The sequence below is a fragment of the Asterias rubens genome, chromosome 3 (assembly GCF_902459465.1).
Source record: "Asterias rubens chromosome 3, eAstRub1.3, whole genome shotgun sequence".
In the NCBI taxonomy this organism is placed as follows: Eukaryota; Metazoa; Echinodermata; class Asteroidea; order Forcipulatida; family Asteriidae; genus Asterias; species Asterias rubens.
The window spans coordinates 7,091,223-7,111,197 of NC_047064.1; the positions used below are offsets into that span (position 1 = coordinate 7,091,223).

The following is a 19,975-nucleotide window of genomic DNA, read 5'->3' on the forward strand; positions in this document are numbered from 1 at the left end:
CTCGTGACAAATTTTTTTTTTTACAACTGGGCCGCAGTCTGATTTCCGACTACCTATCTGTCTATGTTGCGTATGGTGCGGAGCGACTCGGCACCAGTCTAGTGAAAGGTCACTGGTCATGTGATTAAACAGGCTAATGCAATTGCTCACGTGACACGTACGTATGTAAACGATGGCAGGGACAACACTGAGCTGATCCACGTGAGGCTACTTGTTGATAAGAAATCCCCTACTGGCTGATAAGGACAGGCCATGTTTAATTTTTTTATAAAACAATGAATGAAACTAAATTTAGTTTGACTTTGTTCTCCTTTAGATAGCAGGCCTTATTAAAACCACAAGCCCACTTGGTGTAAAAAAAAGAAAAACAAAAAATCACCATGAGCCTACACCTCTAGCGGGTGGGACTTGAACCTGCGACCTCCAGATCCACGACCACGGAAACCTGCTCGCAGGAGAATATTTCCCCCCATATAATTTATTTTCCCCCATTTAAAAAATCGAAAATTAAACGCCCGTGCTGAAGGAAAAGTTTCGAAAGATCTTGAGAGCGCTATCAGAAGTAGGCTTAGTTCGCCGATAGAGATGAGGGACAAAATCTCGGGGGGGGGGGGGTCGGGCGGTCGGATGGGGTGGGGGGGGGGTAGAATCCCCTGCCACATACCGGCGATCTGCCATCTATTGTGCGATAGAGTCACCAGAAAACGTTTAAATGAAACGTCATAAATGCAATACAGACCTTGTTGTATTATCATGTGAATTTGTTTTAAAGGTGACACTATTTAGTATGACTCGAAATAAGTTGGCATTGAAAATAACTTGGTATTCGAGCAAGAGCTCGAGCTGTTGATAGTATAAAACATTGCCAAACTTAAACGGATCCCTCTGGAGTAACGTAATTTGTTGACATGGGTGTTTTTTCTTCTATTATTCTCTCGTAACTTCGACGACCCGTTGAGTCCACACTTTGCACCGGGCTGGTTTGTTATTGCATGAGTCGATTGAGAATAATGGTCGTATTACCAAAGATGTGCCTTCAAAGGGTTTGGGTACTTTTTGTACACAAGTAAACACAATGTCCTTAAATTTAAATAAAACTTAAACACATTTTGGAGATAGATACTATGGGCATAGAGCAAGGAACAGTAAAAAGCTTCCTTTTAATTATTACTTGCGGAACGGTTGTGTTTTTTGAGAAATGAGTAAAACAAAAGCCACACGAACATAATGTTCGTCTCACCTTCATGAAGAAGGTAGGCCAGATTAACGTGTCCCCTGCTGGGGTGGTTTTGGATTATTTGCTCAGAAGAATTTCAGCTCCGTATATATTTGATAGAACTGCTGAGTAAAACACAGTCCTGGACTATTTTATTGGGGGTGGTACCGATCACTCAAACAATAGACCAAAATATAGTTCTATTGACTTAGGTGTCGTCCGATAAAGCACGGGACTACAATGGTCTGCCCTAAAGTTGTCTAAGATCACGTGAGTACACTCAACTTTTATTTCGAGAGTAAATAGTAAGTTGCCACTATTGGGGATAATAATCTAATCTATGGTTTGACCTGGACAAAATTGCAGCAGAAATGATTTTTTTTGCAGGTGTCTATTGAAGCCCTCCAAAGCAACATATCCAAAGGTAGTAACAAGTAAGCAGGGGAAATAATCATGCATAATTTGCATAAATTAAAAATTACCGTTTTCCCCCTATACGTATGCACACCCTATAGTCAGTAGAAAATTTTATTTTGTTCACATTATTTTTAATTTTATGGAAATGGTCATTGCAAAAAAAATCATTTCTGTTGCAATTTTGTCTAGGTCAAGCCATATTTTGGCTTAGATTGACCAGACTATAACACTGACGTCACACTTCGAGGCTCGTGCTTGTGTGAATAACGCCAGGGAGTGTCATCTGGACCCAATTTCATAGAGCTGCTAAGCACCGATAAATACAGGATTACCAGCCAAATTTCCATTTGTTGCACATACAGTGCTTGTTACTGGTATTCAGCTTTTGTTTGCTTATCCTGAAAATCACGAGCAAAGTTTTATGCTAAGCAGCTCTATGAAATTGGGGCCTGGCCTTGTTCAATCCCCGACCATCTTCACCTTTCACCTAGATTCATGCAGACGACCACAAGTGCAGCTGCCAAAATGTCACTTCGGACCAATCAAAACACAGATATCGAAGTCACTGCACGGACGTTCCAACGGAATGGTCTTATCAAAAGTGATCTCACCGGTTTTGCAAAGCTATCTATATCCTTGCGGATAAAAGACAACCAACCCGTGAGAGCTCAAGGTTAACCCTGTTCTGCTGTACATACATAAAAGACTGGGCCCCTATCTTTATCCGCGAGGATAATAAAGACAGGGTACCAGCTATTCAGATCCAATTATTCCATTGGATACGTTCAGCGACTATCTTGATAAGCTGAAGAAAAAGAAATGTTTTGTTTTACTCCGTAATACATGTAACTGTTGTTATTCTTTTATGAGAGTATGGAAATAAATGTATCCTTGAATTGAATTGAATTGAATTGAAGCTGATTCCAAGCCGTCCAGTAAACTAATACCGTGGCGGGCGCGCTTTGGCGATTTACAACTGCGCGTATAGTTACACTATCCAATATCAAGCACCATAGTCTTGGGCCAAGACTAAACTATACCACTTCACATGATAAACTCGTGACTGGCAACCTGTTCATTTCTGCTTAGCAGAAGTGAGTTCTGCAGTAATGTTCTGCTTAATTAGCAGCTCTTTGAAATTGGGCCCAGTTATACAATTTGCACTGTATGGGGGAATCTCGCTGACAGACAGTGTAGGCTTCTGTAGCAAAATAATATACAATAATATAGAACGAAATCATCATCACCTTAAACCGCAGTGCTCAATACATTTTTTTGTAGAGCTCTAATACCTGTATTGATGCAAGACAAAAAAAAATTACACCATGATAACCAAAGATAAAACAAAGAAAGTTGGGACTGGGTACATCGACTATGATTTATTATATAGGTGACATAATCAAAACAGCACTTTAAAATCTAACGGAGAATTACCGAGTAATTAAATTGCAGTTCTTCATTCGATCTTTAAAGAAACGCATGCCACGATATAACTAGACTTGATTCAAGTCCCGTTCTCGTGCGAATGTTCCCTGAGCATATCCGCCGTCAAAATGTAGCTATTGTGGTCCAGAAAATGGCACAGGCTAGGCGATGGTCTTACGGGCTCAACAATTTCATGACATCCATTCAAGAAAGGGCACTAGACGGCGTCTGTACATCAAAGCTACGGATGGTACTTGATGTACACTGGGAATACAAGCTTTCTGTCACGATCAGGGAACGGAGGATAGGCTGCTGGCCCCTTAGACTTGTGGACAAGTCGTTTATGGTCCCACGCGGTGAGATAGTCGAGATGCAGCGAACCGTTGCTGGTTGCGCGATTACTGTGCGCTGCCTGACTTCTACGCAATAATAGTTGCGCAACCAGCAGTTCGCGCGCGGAGAGCACCGCTGCAACTCGACTATCTCACCGCGTGGGACCATAAACGACTTGTCCACAAGTCTAACGGTCACTGTGTCCGCCATCCAGAGCTAGCTGTGATCCCCAGTTCTTTGGGAACCCAATAGATGGAACCAGAGGCAAGGGCATGAATGAGAGTAACATTCGTATAGATCATCTGAAGAAGGACGCAACACTACAAGAACCAACTGAGCTTTATGGACGATGTGACCTGTGACATCACCATGTTTAAAAAAGAGCCACAGGGGGACTTCCTGCAGGCATGACTTGTACGCAGCCTGATGGAAGAAAACATAAAATCTTATATTTTATGGAGATTGCACTGTCTAATTCTTATCGACTTTTGATATAATGGAAGGGGGCACATCTCAAAATTTGACAGCTTTTCATATTATTCTTGGATTTATGTGAAAATTATGACACAAAATGTCAACTTTCCCATAATAAGACATGTGCGGTATTGTGCCTGCCAGAATACTCAAAGATGGTCACACCTATTGTTTACAAAGTTCACATGGTCTATAGGACACTGATGTTGGACCGGAATGTCTGGAAGGCCACCATCGAAGGTTCCCCAGATGGCGTCGGCTGGAGACAAAAACCTCTCTCTCAAATACTACTGCAACTACATAATACTACTAAACAACTTGTTATATCGCTTGCAAACCCAATTATAGCACAACAAAATTACTGTTCAACGTGGCAGCATGCATTTACTCTCTAGGAATCGCACGAACTTCGAATGGAGTCGGAGTCAACGTGAGCCCGTTGATAGCCTCGAAAGATAATGGTTGGGAATCATCCGGTTTCTTGAAAGAAAACTGATGCAGTAAATGTGAGAAGAAGATGAACAGCTCCATCTTTGCAAGCTGCTCCCCAAGACACACCCGGCGACCTGTAAGGAAAACAAAGAACGAAGTAATGGTTGTAACTTTTGTTTATAAAGATAAGGAGGCGATGCCGATGACTCGATCGAGAACACAGTGTCAACACAGAAGATACTTCAACAGTCCAAGACGGTCGATGCCTTTATCACAGACAGTGACGTCACCTATCTTCAGTACTCATTATGATGATATTTTTATGCAGCACACACACAGACAGTTGGCATTTGGATTATTAGTGGACAAGTCGAGTGTCAATCTGTATTTATTAGTATATACGTTTCTTAAATTAACAATGCTTCTTTTAGTGTGTCTTCATATTATTGTCAATGTCATGTAAATCCTCGAAGTCCAACTATACTCCCAAAAGAAACTTCTTTTGTTAGTAGAATACTGGATTTATCAAACAGAAAATGCGATATAAATCAATGTAACAAAATTCAACTGTATTAAAATGGCTTCGTTTTGAGTTGAAAGTGGTATTTATCGAAAATACAGCCGATTATGGTCTATCGGTACGAGTGTTTTTCTGTACACACCCTCCCCCCCAGGGTCACGTTATGAGCACCTTGTCCATTACAACGAGTTTCGTTTTGGGCCCCTATATACATGTATGTTGGTTTTTCTTACCTGTACTAAACGGAAGATGCTCCTCCCTCGGCTTCAAAGAACCAGCTTCGTCAAGAAATCTCTCCGGAATCAATTTTTCTGGATCGGACCAGATGGATGGATCTCGGCTGACGGCCCAAAGATTAGCAATGAGCAATGTCCCCTTTGGAATGTCGTAGCCAAGTAGGCTGGTATCTTTTGAGAGCATATGAGTAATTGCGAGGGACACGATGGACGCCAGACGCTGCACCTCCAGGATGGTCGCCTCTGTGTATGGCAGCTGAGGTTTGTCCGCCATGTTGGGTAAACGGTCTCTACCTACTGCATCGTCGAGCTCCCTCTGAACCCTGGCTTGTACCTCAGGGTAGGCCATCATGTACAGTAACGCCCAACGGAGGGTGGATGCCGTAGTCTCCGTTCCAGCTGCAAAGAGCTCAAATGTAGTCAGTAACATGTTGTCAGCAGTGATGTGACTCTGGACATTCTTTGTCTCTTTTTCGTAGATGTCTGTGAGGAAAACGTCGATGAAATCTTTGGGATTGTCGAAGTCCAAAACTCTACGGTGCTCCTCAATGCATTCCCTGATAAACGCTACCATCAGAAGCACATTAGTTTCCACTTCTTTGTATGTCGAGGTGAATGACAAATTGTCCATAATTGGGAGATATGAATAAGCTCCACCACCAGACAAGAGTTCAAAGTTACGATTCAACAACTTAAGCATCTTCTGAAACTTTGGATCACAGTAGTCGAATCTTTTACCCAGGGTAACGGAGCAGATGACATTCGAAACAGCGTTGCTTATCAGATGGGTTGGATTGAAAGGATTGTCCCCGTGCTCTTTGATGGCTTCGAGAAGACATCCTGCTTCAGTAGCGACGGAGACTTCAAAACTAGACTTACCCACACCGAACCCTCTCAAGACAGTCAGAGAAAACTTTCTCTGCTGAGACCAGCTGTCACCAGAGGCCGATAATACACCTGGAATGAAAATTTAAACCCGAGACTTCAATTATATTATTTTAATACATAGATGAGTGTGATATTGATAGACATATTGGAGGTATCCTCCAAAAAGAACTAATAAATAATACAAAGTTTCTTTTGGAAGAAGTGATGCGTCTGAAAAGAGACAGAACTTCTCCCCAGTAGATGTAAACATTGTTGTATCCACCCTGACTTCATTTGTTATAAAACCTCAAATGCACCATGAAAAGCCTTAAACAGCATCCCTTGCAATTGGTACAGCAGATTGTACTCTATGTACAAGCCTCTGACCAACCACACAGATTTGGAACGAGCGTTTATTCAAAAACACAGTTAAACTTTCTTTGATGTATAAATTGTTCAGCACTCAATAATTTGTTCAGCATTCAGAAATTAGCAAACAGCAGTTTATTGTATAACAGCAACTTCGTTTCGCGTATATCCAAGTACTTGAACTGTTCTAAGCTATACCAGAGTTAGCCACATCAAAGTACTTAGCCGTACATTTTGGTACTTCAAGCCAAAACGGTCTCGATCTCAAAAATGAACAGCTGATAATTTTTAAACTGAATTACCTAAAGCGTCAGGATCGTGTGCGATTTTCTTGGAGAAGCTTGTGGGTGGACGGGATGCGGTGTTAGGGTGACTCAGAGCCTCCTTGATGGAAGCGAAGCTGTTGACGACCACCACCAATGTACCACCTAGATTCATACTAAACACCGGTCCGTAGGTCTTAGCCAGTCGGGTTAAGTTCTTGTACTCGTCCCCGGCCAAGATGAGATTTAGGAGGTAGCCAAGAAGGGGCCATCCAGTCGGACCGGGAGGAATGTTCCTCGGTCTTCGGTAAGTCCGTGTAGCTATGAAGAGAGCCATTAACCCGACTATCACTGACTTGACGGTCAATAAGCTAAATACGTATTGTAGGAATACCATTATTACGCTGTGAATTACTCCACAGTGTCTGACGGGTATACTAACAGCAAGTTCGCGACACTCTATGTATTGTTCTTATTTTATTCAAAGATTGGTTTTATTGTTTCAACGAACAACTGAATTTATACAGGGCAGTAATGACTGTCACCCTGTTACGTGGTAATCTAACACTGACACTGGAGACCTTGCACAATAGCTACGACAAACAGCCCAAATACAAAAGTGCAGAAAATGGCAGAACAAGGTTTAAAGGGAAGGTACACGTTTAGTAATTGTCAGACCAGTCCTCTCACTTGGTGTATCCATTCCAACTTAAGTAATCAATAACAAGCCTGTGAAAATTTGGGCTCAATTGGTCACCGAAGTTGCGAGAAAATGATGGTAGACAAACACCCTTGTTGGACGAATTCGGTGTGCTTTCAGATAGGAATAAAAACCTTCTTGCTAGAAGTCTTTTATTATTTTAGTGAGAAATTCCATCTGGTTCTCTAAATCTATGCTACTTCAGAGGAAGCCGTAACGTTTCTCTCAATGTTTTATACTATCAACAGCTCTCAAATGCCCGTAATTACCAAGTTAGTTTTTAAGTTAACATTTGTTTTGAATAGTTACCAAACGTGTACATTCCCTTTAAGTTTATACAAAAGACGTGAACAGGCAAAACCACTCTGTTGTTCAGAACGTCACAACTGAAGGCCGCGACAATAAAAAGGAGGGGCGGCAAAATTTCATAGAACTACAGAGGTCAATGTTGTGCCTATTGTGCGATTTTCATTTCTTAGCGCTGCTAACCATAAGCACACGAAGAGGTATGATAACCTTCCAGTGCTTACTGCACGAAAATGAATGACGTCACAAATGCAAATTCGTAATAAACGCGCAATATGGCCACCTAAATTAACCTGTAAATAATACGCTTGCGCACTAAAATGTTTTGCTACAGTAAGCACGAAAAATTGCCTATACCGTTTAGTTGCGCTGTGAAATTAGGCCCAGGTTTGTAAAAAGGGCTCGAGCTTATTAGTGAAGTGACGCTTATGTTCTTGTACTCGTCCCCGGCTGAGATGAGATTTGGGAGGTAGCCAAGAAGGGGCCATCCAGTCGGGCCGGGAGGAAGGTTCCTCGGCCGTCGGTGAAACCATGTAGCTATGAAGAGAGCTAATCAACCCAACTATCACTGACTTGTCATTCAATAAATACATGTTGTGGGTATGCCATACTTCTTTTTGTAGTTGATGGCATGGCCTACTCTGCAATGGATGCAACGTCACGTTTCGACACGATCTTCTCTGTTTGTTATATTCAGATATCCATTTATCACTCAATACAAATACAATAATCTTTATTAGATCCCAAAAAGGGTAATTCAAATGCTCGCATACAGTAAAAACATTGACACACAAGGAAAAAGTGATCGTTTTATTACTGTCACCGTATTAATAACAACCAACTGTACATTCCTAAGTTTACAAAACAAGTGCTAAACTCAGTCCACCTGCAGCACTCAACGTCATACAATTATGGAGGAAGAACCTCCATTGGTACAATGGGTGCGTTCGTTTAGCTTCCCTAGGTCGACTCCGGTCGGTGTGTGGCGGGTTTTTTTCCAGGACGAAAGTGGGTAATTATCTGCACACGTTCGTCCTGGGAAAAACCGCCACACACCGGGGTCGACCCGGGGAAGCTAAAACGAACGCACCCAATCAAAGCTTCGACAACAGCGGAAAGATAAAATAATACAGGTCAACACTCGCTATGGTAAACTGGAACCTATCTATTTTTGTTCCCCCTGACGTATTTCTACCACACTGTCACTCTTACAAGCGCTAAAGATTCAAATGCCACAAAAGAGGGAACCATTAATCCCGACTAGCCTGAACATCTGACTTGCACTTTTTCAAGGCTCGTAAATTGAACGCCTACACCAGCCTAGAGCACCATCTGGTGAGATCCTGCCAGACCGATGATTATAGTTTTGACCATGGAGGAATAAACTTCATGCTTGACCTCGCATCTATTCACACGCGTACACACCTTAAAGGGTGACTGCAGTTTTCTTTTTATTCATTTAAACGATTAAACATGACTTTTTAAACCTGAAATATTTTTTATATTTAGCCTTCATTTGCATAAACGTGATGTCATGGCGATAACCCGAATTAGGGACCAGACTCCTTTTGCCGACGATATGTTCGAATACCCGACGTGACGTCGATGGTAGGGGCGGTAACAATCAACAAAAGGAGGGGGGCATGACTTATTCGCTAATTACGCAAGTCAGATATGTCGGGAATAAACAAAACACATTATTGATGTTCAATACATATATCAGAAATAAATGACAGCAAAATTAACTGTTTTATTTGAATTCACTGCAGCATCCCTTTAAACTTGATTGTACAATGAACACAGCAGCACAACTTCTACTTATGGCCTAATACACACAATATTACTCCTTGAGCACCCAAGTCTTTGGAAGTCCCAGTAATGAGCGTTTTCAGTTTCCCTTTTCTGTTTTAGATTTGTTAAGGAAAACAAAATCGTGTAAGGTTATAGATTTACATAAAACTTACACTGTCTAAAGATAACGATAGTAGAACACATCTCTTGAAATAGTTCTGTCTGTCTTTGATGAGAATTAATTTAAAATAATTTCCCGTTTTGAGTTTATTGCCCGGTATGAGCGTTTCATTAATTTTGTTGAAAGTCACCTGGAAGTGGTATTTTGTCAAAATACAGCTTTTGTTACTAAAATAATGTGTTTTGATGAGTGAAATAGGAATAAACAATTAACTCAGGTTTAACTGATCGGTATGATGCTTACGTACAGAAATACGGTCATGGAGCAGACTGCACGCACTGTATGGCTGCTGCGCGGTCCTCTAGGATTGCCAACACGGTGAATCGCATGCAGTACCAACACAAGATAGTTACGCTTGGCGCAAGCTAAAATCATGCCCTCAAAGTTGAAACAATACCTGATTTTTGTCACGTTAGGCAAATGCTCTAGGTTCGTTACGTCTTTCAGGTACCTTCTTTGACTTACCCACTAGCTGGAAAAACTTTTGGGATGGCGTCATGTTTAGTAAAGGACTTTTCTCTTCATGTCAAAATGTGTGGTGTAGTCCGGATTCTCGAAGCACGACGGCTCGAAGTGTTTGCAAACTGACCCCATCTTTAGTTGTTTTGCTGCATCCAGCAGCAATACACCTGGTCGACATTGCCGGGAAAATGCAAGAAAAAAAACTTTTTCGAAACGTACAAACTCACGACTAGGACGTGAATGTACTTGCATGTACTTGCACGTACGTATGTTCGATGTTCGATCGAGGCAAATTCTGCCTTGATTGACGTCACAAAGGGGGTAGGCGGAGTCACCCAACATAACTTTATTAAACAATTTTAAACATAATCGTAAATTGTTAAAGACAATTTACTCAACAAATTATTTTATTGTTCAGAAACATATACTCTTATGTTTGAAGATTTTTTTTAAAAATATTTACAGGTGGCTTTAAAATCGATGTCTGGAAAAATGTGTAATCGGTTTTTCACTATTTTCACGTGACCCAGATACATATGTTTGACTGTGAGTCTCCATGTGAAATAGCTGCGAGGTCAAAGGTACATTTGTGCGGATCTGGACATCAACTTAAAGCCGGGTATCTGGCATAATTCTGGAGCCTTGAAGTGTGACGTCAGGCTAGGTGTTCAGGCTTCTTACACATGGTGCGTTCGTTTAGCTTCCCTGGGTCGACCCCGGTCTGCTCCGGTATCGAATAGCTCTGACGGGGCTCACCCCGGTCAGCCCCCATTGCCCTGCTTGTGGAGTGGGTCACTTGGGGTGACCTGAGGTGCATGCCGTCACCACGAGAGGGCGAGTGTGATCGTTCGATTAGCTCTTGTCAGGGGCTCACCCGAGTGAGCACCGCGGGGTAGACCCAGTGAAGCTAAACGAACGCACCCACAGTTACAGAACACATGCGCCCTCTATGTGGACTGAAAACTGCGGGAGATCATTCATGTACAGCCAAAGGCTTGCTTTGATCATGACGACAAAGCCTCTAACAACAGCAGTAACTCTACATGGCAAGTATAGATACACACGTTTACCGCAAACCAAATATATATTGATACCTCACCATCAATACCTCAACTCATTATAAGAACAGTGAACCCCCATTGTACGACCAATGCGCGTCATAGATTTGCACCATTTGGGAGTGAACTATTTTGGGAGTCAATAGAATACTATGTGTACATTTAAAATTTCAAAATGGCGGTAATACTCTCTTGGTCGACGAAAATGACCATGATATAAGACTAATTTATTATCTCGTTCGATTGACATTGTCGTGTAAACGACTTGTTATATCGCTTGCACGCCTTTTAGTACAACAAATAACTACTCAACTTGGCAGCATGCATTTACTTTCTTGGGACTGCGCAGGTCTCAAATGGCATCGGAGTCAACGCAAGACCGTTGTTAGCCTCGAAGGACAGCTGTTGAACATCTTTAGGTTTCTTGAAGGTGAACTGATGCAGGAAATGTGAGAAGAAGATGAACAGCTCCATCTTGGCAAGTCGCTCTCCCAGACACACACGGCGACCTGCAAGGGAAACAAATAATGAAGTAGTGCAAAGTCATAAGTATTTAGGTGTAGTCATTTCCTCCAATCTTAAATGGGGGGACCATGTTAAGCATATCAACTCTAGAACCTCAAGGCCTCTTGGTTTTATTAGACGTCTTGTCCGCTGTAACGATGCTGACATTTTGGTTAAGCTATATTATAATTCATCGTGTCGCCCCATTCTGGAGTACGGGGCTCCAGCTTGGATTCCACACCAGTCTGGTCATCTGAAAGATCTTGAAAAGATTCAAAAGCGCTTAGCGCGTACTTGTCTGCCTGCACCTAGAGGTGAGTTGCCTTACAATGAACGCCTTCAAAGGCTTGGGCTTACCTCTTTGGAGAATAGATATAATTACTTTGCCATTGCCTATGTTGCCAAGTGTCTATATAGGGTGTATGATGTTGATCCTTTCAATTTTATTACAATTAATGCTCGCCATTCTGACACTCTTAAATTTCATCATACTTATGCTAGAACTGATGCTTTTAAATTTACTGTTTTTAACAGATTTCCTGTCTACTTTGACAGTTTACCCTCCCCCATGTTAGGGACCAACTTTTAACTAGCCTTCCTGGTTTTGTTAGAGGAATCAAAAAGCATTTTAAAGAAATCAGCTGGCAGGTCCACATTTAATTTTTTTTTAATGCATTATTGTTTTTTCTTGCTTGTCTTTTATATCTGAGTTGCCTGGCTTGGCTGGTTGGTAATACGTATTCCTCCTATGGAGGGTGTGTCTTGTTAATACTCGTTATTGTCTCGAACCAAAAGGTCAGCCACTTTGAAAGTGACTTTTTGTCGCTATTGGCTTTCCCTGCCAGGGTTCTTGTCTTTTGTTTCAATCAATCAATCAATCAATCGTCCGCATAGACAGCAAAGGTGCGTCGCGCCGATCTCCTGTGTCCACGTCCTACAGCTTCGTCCTACATGCCGTCAATCACGCTGGGCCGACCCAGTTGTTCTTGCCAGGATGACCTGGGACGACCGCGGGGTCTCTTCCAGCCGGGACCTGGTGGTTTACCTCGCCTGGAATCGACGGCGATGCCCAGAGCACTTTTGGCTGGGATGTTGTCAGCCAGGCGAGCGACGTGACCGAAGAAGGCGGTGCGGCGACGTTGGATTTGGTAGTTGATGGTGGGCAGTCCTGTCCTGTGGGTGACCTCGATGTTACTGATGAAGTTGAACCACTGGATGCCGAGGATTGAGCGTTGAGACCTCTGGTGGAATGACTCAAGTCTTCTGAGGTCGGGTTTGAGAAGGGTCCAGGTTTCTGAGCCGTATAGCAGGACGGGAATGACACATGTCCGGTATATGTCCAGCTGGGTGGTGAGTTTCAGACTCTTTAGCCTCCAAATTCTGCGTAAGCTGGTCATAGCGGATGAAGCGAGACCGAGGCGTCTGAGGATGTCGGGTTCACTGCGCCCAGTGTTGGAGATCTTGCTTCCCAGATATACAAAATCCTCCACAATGTCGACAGACTGGCCATTCACCACAACATGAGAAGGAGTGCTGGAGCCGCCCGGACCTAGAGTTTGCATTTTCGTTTTATGCCAAGAGATGTTGAGGCCAAGGTAGGCAGCCTCGCTCTGAAAAGACTGGATTGCGGTATTCAGATTGTTGGTATTGTTACTGACGAGAGCGACATCATCTGCGTAGTCCAGGTCTGAAAACCTGAACTGACCGACGGTGATCCCTACCATAGTAGCCCTATCAAGGATCCAGTCCATCGCACGGCAAAAAAGGGAGGGTGCCAGGATGCAGCCCTGCCTTACACCAGATCTTGTGAGGAAGCTTTCGGAGGTATTCCTTCCTTGGCGCACCCTAGCGGTGGTGCTGGTATGGAGATCCTTGATGAGGGTAAGGAGATGGTCTGGAACTCCTATGCCTTGGAGGGCTTTCCAAAGTGCTTTCCTATCGACCGAGTCAAAAGCTGCCTTCAGGTCAACGTAGGCCACTGATAAGGGTTGTTGGAACTCGTGATGCAGCTCGGACAGCAGACGAAGGGCGAGAATGGCATCCATGGCGGAGCGACCAGCCTTGAATCCAGATTGCTCTGGTCGTCTGTGCTCAACAAGCAGGGGGTTCAACCGGGCCAGGAGGACGTGAGCAAAAACCTTCCCTGGAACAGATAGAAGCGTGATGGGCCGGTAGCTGCTGCATTCAGTGCGGGGGCCCTTCCCTTTGTATAGTGTAACTATGATGCTCTCTTTCCACTCTGCCGGGGCTTTTCCTGATCGCCATGCCTGAAGGAAGAGCTTGTGGAGAACAGCACTGATCGGGTCGATGGCGCACTTCAAGAGCTTCAGGGGGGATGTGGTCGGGACCAGCTGCTCTACCGTTCTTTAGCTTTCTGATGGCTGACTTCACCTCTTCGAGGGTGGGAGCATCCTCAGGCTCGAGATCTATTGGAGGAGCTACTGGAATGTCCAGGTCTGGACAAGATGGAGCTGGTGGGTGGTTAAGGGCAGCTTCAAAATGCTCCTTCCATCTGTCTAGAGATTCCTCGTCAGATGAGCAGGGAGAACCATTGGACTTGTTTATGGTCGAGTTGACGCTCCTTTCAGATTTTGGGCGGAGTTCTTTGATGACTTTGTATGCGGCTTTGAGGTTTTGGTGGGAGAAGTTGTTGTCGATGCTCTTGGAGAGGTTCTCCAAGTAAACTTCCCTGTCATGCTTTGCCATGGCTCGGATGGTCTGTAGTGTTTTGTGTTCCACCCCCACTGGAGGTGTTTCCTACACAATCATTGTATCTGCCCGCGGCCAGGCCAGGTTTCTCAGTAATTTGCTTGTGTTTTTGCATATTTTTTGCTGTTCTCTTTTTATAACCACTGTAATATTGCTTTTTCTTGTAAATCTTTGATGTGCAATTTTTTAATACATGTTTGTGTTTTTTCATGTTTGCTGGCAAATCAAATGAAATGAAATGAAATGTAAGTACTGGTTGTTATTCTTGTTTATTAAAGATATGGTCCGAGGCGATGCCGATGACTGGAGAACACAGTGTCTAACGCAGAATATACCTCGACAGTCCAAGATGGTCGATGCCTAAAACAGACAGTGCCACCTGTCGTAAGTACTCAAAAAGATGATAGTATGCAGTCGACGCAGACCGTTGCCATTTTGATTACTGGACAAGTCATGTATCGTTCTGTTGTTTTTTAAGTCTCTTCTTTTCAGTTTTTAATTTTGCTTTGTTTGTGTTATTATATTGCCAATGTCATGTCCATTCAGCCATTTTTGGCTACAATGTGATATTTAAGCAAAATGAGAAACAAATCATAGATCCCTTTTCCACCATGTTTACTGCCGCGACGATCTCAAATTGAATAATATAGGAGTCCTATATTTTGGGACGCTTCATTCGCATGTCGTCCACGTTGTGTGTGAAGGGGCTTGTCGAGTTTCCGCATCTATTTCGTGCTCATTGTGAACAATTTTCACTTGAAAAAAAACACCCAGATTGTCATCACGGTAAAATATGGCTTTTCCTTTTGACTCTACACGTTTTAAAAGCGAATAGTTCAGATGTGACGACAACGACAACGCACACATAATGCATTCAATATTTATAGGGCAAATTCTTCAAAGAACAAATGAGTTAAAATAATCAAGAAAATACGTTTATTCAACGCAATATTGGTATGGGTGACTTGCTCACTACATCGAGTTTTATTTGGGGGTCCCTACGTATATTGGTTTTCTTTACCTGTACTAAAAGGCAGATGCTCCTCCCTTGGCTTCAAGAAACCAGCTTCGTCAAGAAATCTTTCCGGATTAAACCTATCTGGATCGGACCAGATGGATGAATCTCGGCTGACGGCCCAAAGGTTAGCAAAAAGCATTGTCCCCTTTGGGATATCGTAGCCAAGTAGGCTGGTATCTTTGGAGAACATGTGAGCAAGGCCAAGAGATCCAATGGACGCCAGACGCTGCACCTCCAAGATGGTCGCCTCTGTGTATGGCAGCTGAGGTTTGTCCGCCATGTTGGGTAAACGGTCTCTACCTACTGCATCGTCGAGCTCCCTCTGAACCCTGGCTTGTACCTCAGGGTAGGCCATCATGTACAGTAAAGCCCAACGGAGGGTGGATGCCGTAGTCTCCGTTCCAGCTGCAAAGAGCTCAAATGTAGTCAGTAACATGTTGTCAGCAGTGATGTGACTCTGGACATTCTTGGTATCATTTTCGGAGATGTCTCTAAGGAAAACGTCGATGAAATCTTTGGGATTGTTGGCGTCCAAATTTCTACGGTGCTCGTCTATACATTCCTTGATGAACTCTACCACCAGACGCGCATTAGTTTGTAGCTCTTTGTGTATTGAAGTGAATGATAGATAGTCCATAATTGGGAGACACGAATACGCTCCACCACCAGACAAGAGTTCAAAGTTACGGTTCAGCAACTTCAGCAGTTGCTGGAACTTTGGATCAGAGTAGTCGAATCGTTGACCCAGGGTAATGGAGCAGATGACATTCGAAACAGCGTTGCTTATCAGATGGGTTGGATTGAAAGGATTGTCCCCGTGCTCTTTGATGGCTTCGATAAGACATCCTGCCTCAGTAGCGACGGAGACTTCAAAACTAGACTTACCCACACCTAACCCTCTCAATACAGTCAGAGAAAACTTCCTCTGCTGAGACCAGCTGTCACCAGAGGCCGTTAATACACCTGGAAGGAGGACATTTGAAAATTCAAAAATGATATTTCAATATCATTATAAAGATGAGTATGATATTCATGGCATTTTATGTTGCGGGTCTGAAAAGAGACACCACTTCTCACAAGATTTACACTTTGCTGTATGCCATGCCTGGAAGTAAGGTGCTATACGAAGTGGCGTGTCATGGCCTCTAGCAGTTAAGAGCACCCGACTTATTATAAGCTTACGAGTCCCAGGTGTGACAACTGTGTCCTTCAGCAAGACACTTAACCATGATGCCTCTTCCTTCGGATGGGACCTAAAGCCGTTGGTCCAGTGTGTTTTAAAATGCACGCAAAAGAATCATTGAGTTATCGAAATAAGAAGGGTTTTGCCCCCGGTGTACTTGGTTTGATTGACAACATATTGCGCCACAGCACTTTGTAAACCATTACATGATCCTATGAGTAGGCACTAGCTCGCATAAATCAAACGTACTCCACATACCTTGGAGGGAAATACTGAATGTTGAAACGCCTTGAGCGTTCACACGTGACGGATATAAGCGCTTTATAAGAAGCCACTCATATTAATATTATTTATTTTCAAATTAAACTTTCTTAAAGCACTTGAACTCGGTTGTTTGAATTAGTACTCTGATAGAAAGTTGAAATCAAATTCAATATCGAGGAAGCGACATAAAGTACTAAGAAGATATACACTTGGTACTTAGCCTCAAAACTCTAAACTACATTACCTAAAGTGTCAGGATCGTGTGTGATTTTCTTGTAGAAGCTTGTGGGTGGACGGGCTGCAGTGTTAGGGTGACTCAGAGCCTCCTTGATGGAAGCGAAGCTGTTGACGACCACCACCAATGTACCACCTAGATTTATACTAAACACCGGTCCGTAGGTCTTGGCCAGTCGGGTTAAGCTCTTGTACTCGTCCCCGGCCAAGATTAGATTTGGGAGGTAGCCAAGAAGGGGCCATCCAGTCGGGCCGGGAGGAAGGTTCCTCGGCCGTCGGTAAAACCATGTAGCTATGAAGAGAGCTATCAACCCAACTATCACTGACTTGACAGTCAATAGGTAAACCTCGTGCTGTAGGAAAGCCATACTGCTGTAGTTGGCCCTTTCTGCAACGGATACAACGTCAAGTCTACGACACCCTTCTATACGCAGATATCTATACACTGCTCAAGATCTAAACCTGAGGTCTCGAAATCAAATTCTTGGAAAATTACTTCTTTCTCGAAAACTATGGCACTTCAGAGGGAGCCGTTTCTCACAATGTTTTATACAATCAACCTCTCCCCATTACTCGCACCAAGAAAGGTTTTATGCTAAAAATTAGTTTGAGTAATTACCAATAGTGTCCTCTGCCTAGGTTGATGCGGACACGTTCAACCGGAACTTGTCAGAGACAGTTTCCGTTCCCCCTGACGTGTTTCCACCACACGGTATATTTATTTCAAGATTGAAAACGACACAAGAGGACACTATCGATCCCAACTGAACTGAGCCTGAACTTCTGACGGACACTTATTGGTGCATGGCTTGTGAATTAAACGCATTGATACCAGCCTTGAGCACCGGGTGGGATCCCGGTAGACGGATGTACTTATGACCATGTTATTGATGAATGAACTTCCTTCATGCTTGACTTCGCATCCATTCAGGTCACACACGTACACACCTTACACTTGTCTCCTTTGTCCTCGTAGACTTTGTTCATGGCCCATCACACACATTCTTACCCCAGTCTTTTAGAAGTCCCATTATGGAGACATGTTGTGTTTCCTTTCTGTTTTCTTCTTGGTCTTTTAACTTTGTAATTTTGTAATGCAATCCGAATCCGAAATACACAAGGAAGTAATAAACTAATTAATATGTGATAAACTGCGTTTAGAATTTGTGTGCACTGCAAAAATTGATGGGTGTTAAAATTTACACCATGGGTGTTGTCACATAATATATACCGATCAGAGGGTCAAATAAACATAAAAAATAACACCAGCAATTAACATAATTGTTTTTCAAGAAATTTGTGTTATAATATTTTAACATTCAATGATGTAAATTGCAATGCCTCAAATCATATATAAGTTTTGATTTTTTCGTTGGTATCTATTACGTGACAACATCCAGGGTGTTAATTTAACACCCCAGCTTTTGCAGTGTAATACATCCCCAGTTAGACCTTGCAGCAAGCCACGTTCGGTGCTGTCAGAGTGCGATATATAGAAAAGATCATTGAAATGCACGACAAAGGAGCAAAGTAAGAGTTCTCAAGGTTGTTTTAAAAACGTTGTGTGCTCTTTAAGTCACTGTTGTCAGCATAACAACTTACTTGGTAAAGAGCACTAGAGAGCTGTTGATAGTATAAAACATTGTGACAAACGGCTCCCTCTGAAGTAACGTAGTTTTTGAGAAAGAATTAATTTCTCAAAAACAATATTTGAATTGATTTCGAAATTGGTCTCGAAATCAAGCATCTGAAAGCACACAACTTCGTGCTGACAAGGGTGTTTTTCCCCATTATTATCTCGCAACTTCGATGACCAAAATATGAGTCCAAATTTTCACATTGTTATTTTGTCCATATGTTGGGATACACCTTGTGACTGGTCTTTGACAATAACCCTAGGTCAGTGTCCAGTGTCTTTAAAGAAATACATTTTGTGCATAATCTTGGCGTATGTTCTGTTGAAGAGAAACATTAAATGATGTTTCTACTTTGAGTAGAAACATCATGGTCCACATACTCGTGGATAGGCCTACCCCTGTGTATTTGGGGTTAAGCAAATAAGAGAGTGGCGACGAGTTCTTCTCGTATTTGGGGGTTAAGCAAAAAAGAGAGTGGCGACGAGTTCAAACGGGCGTTTAAAACCGGCAGGGTCGTGGCCGTGTGAGGAAAGGCACGAGCCGGAGTTATTCGGTCAGCTTTTTTTAAACTCAAATGTGCACTTCCAAATAATCTTGCTACATATAAATAGGTTTTTCTTAACATATACATATTCATTTTGTTCTTAATATTTATTATATTTTCCAAAGTTTATCTTTACTGTTTTTAAATGTTTGTTAAAGATTCTATTCCTATTTTAAGATTGGATTGATAGGCTTTCGAGTCACAGTGGTTAGGTTCACTTTTATTAATCCTGGCCATCTTAGAATGGGCTTGTCCTGTCTGTTTTTATAATTGTCTTGCTTGATTGCCAGTGCTCTGTCTCACTCAATCATTGGTTTACAATTGTTCTAGATGTCTTAAGTTTACATTCATTGTTTCTTATACTGTTATATTTCTTTATTTATATTTCAATATTGTATCTTGTACTGTTTGTTGAAATCTTGGCCGAATAAATAATAATAATAATAATAATTCTGGATGGTAGTCAGATCAGCAAACATACTGCTGGATCCAACTATTATAATAAGAGCACTTTTTACTAATAATATGCCCTAAACATCCCCATACTTCAACGTTGCGGCCTGGATCATGTGACGTCATCAGTGACAGAGTTGATGTTCACGTCTTTTGTTAGTCTTGGTTCCAAGACCATTGGTGTTGCGCGGTATCAGAGAAACAGAGCGCCCGCTAGCGTTCGTTCATTACAAGCGTGTACAGTTTTTGCCGTGCATAGATAGGAACGTTGGTTGTGTGTGACCGCGCACCAACCAAGACTAGTCTTTTGTATAAACTTCAACCTTCAACCCCTTGTGGTTGACACGTCCCAGTGAGTGCACACACTGGAACACGATAA

At 42.6% G+C, this 19,975-nt stretch overlaps 2 protein-coding genes across 2 annotated transcripts; both read right to left on the reverse strand.

Annotated features, from left to right (window-relative positions):
* Positions 1-3,996: 3,996 nt before the first annotated feature.
* On the reverse strand, positions 3,997-7,099 carry LOC117288160 (cytochrome P450 2J6-like). The gene is made up of 3 exons (XM_033768881.1): positions 6,592-7,099; positions 5,051-6,010; positions 3,997-4,431 (listed from the first exon to the last, which is right to left on the reverse strand). The coding sequence occupies exons 1-3, from the start codon at positions 6,947-6,949 to the stop codon at positions 4,250-4,252; spliced, it is 1,500 nt and encodes a 499-aa protein (XP_033624772.1). The 5' UTR covers positions 6,950-7,099; the 3' UTR covers positions 3,997-4,249.
* A 3,948-nt stretch (positions 7,100-11,047) lies between these two features.
* Positions 11,048-17,330, reverse strand: LOC117288024 (cytochrome P450 2J6-like). The gene is made up of 3 exons (XM_033768705.1): positions 16,973-17,330; positions 15,285-16,244; positions 11,048-11,559 (listed from the first exon to the last, which is right to left on the reverse strand). Exons 1-3 carry the CDS (start codon positions 17,328-17,330, stop codon positions 11,378-11,380), a joined length of 1,500 nt encoding a protein of 499 aa, XP_033624596.1. The 3' UTR covers positions 11,048-11,377.
* Between the last annotated feature and the right edge of the window lie 2,645 nt (positions 17,331-19,975).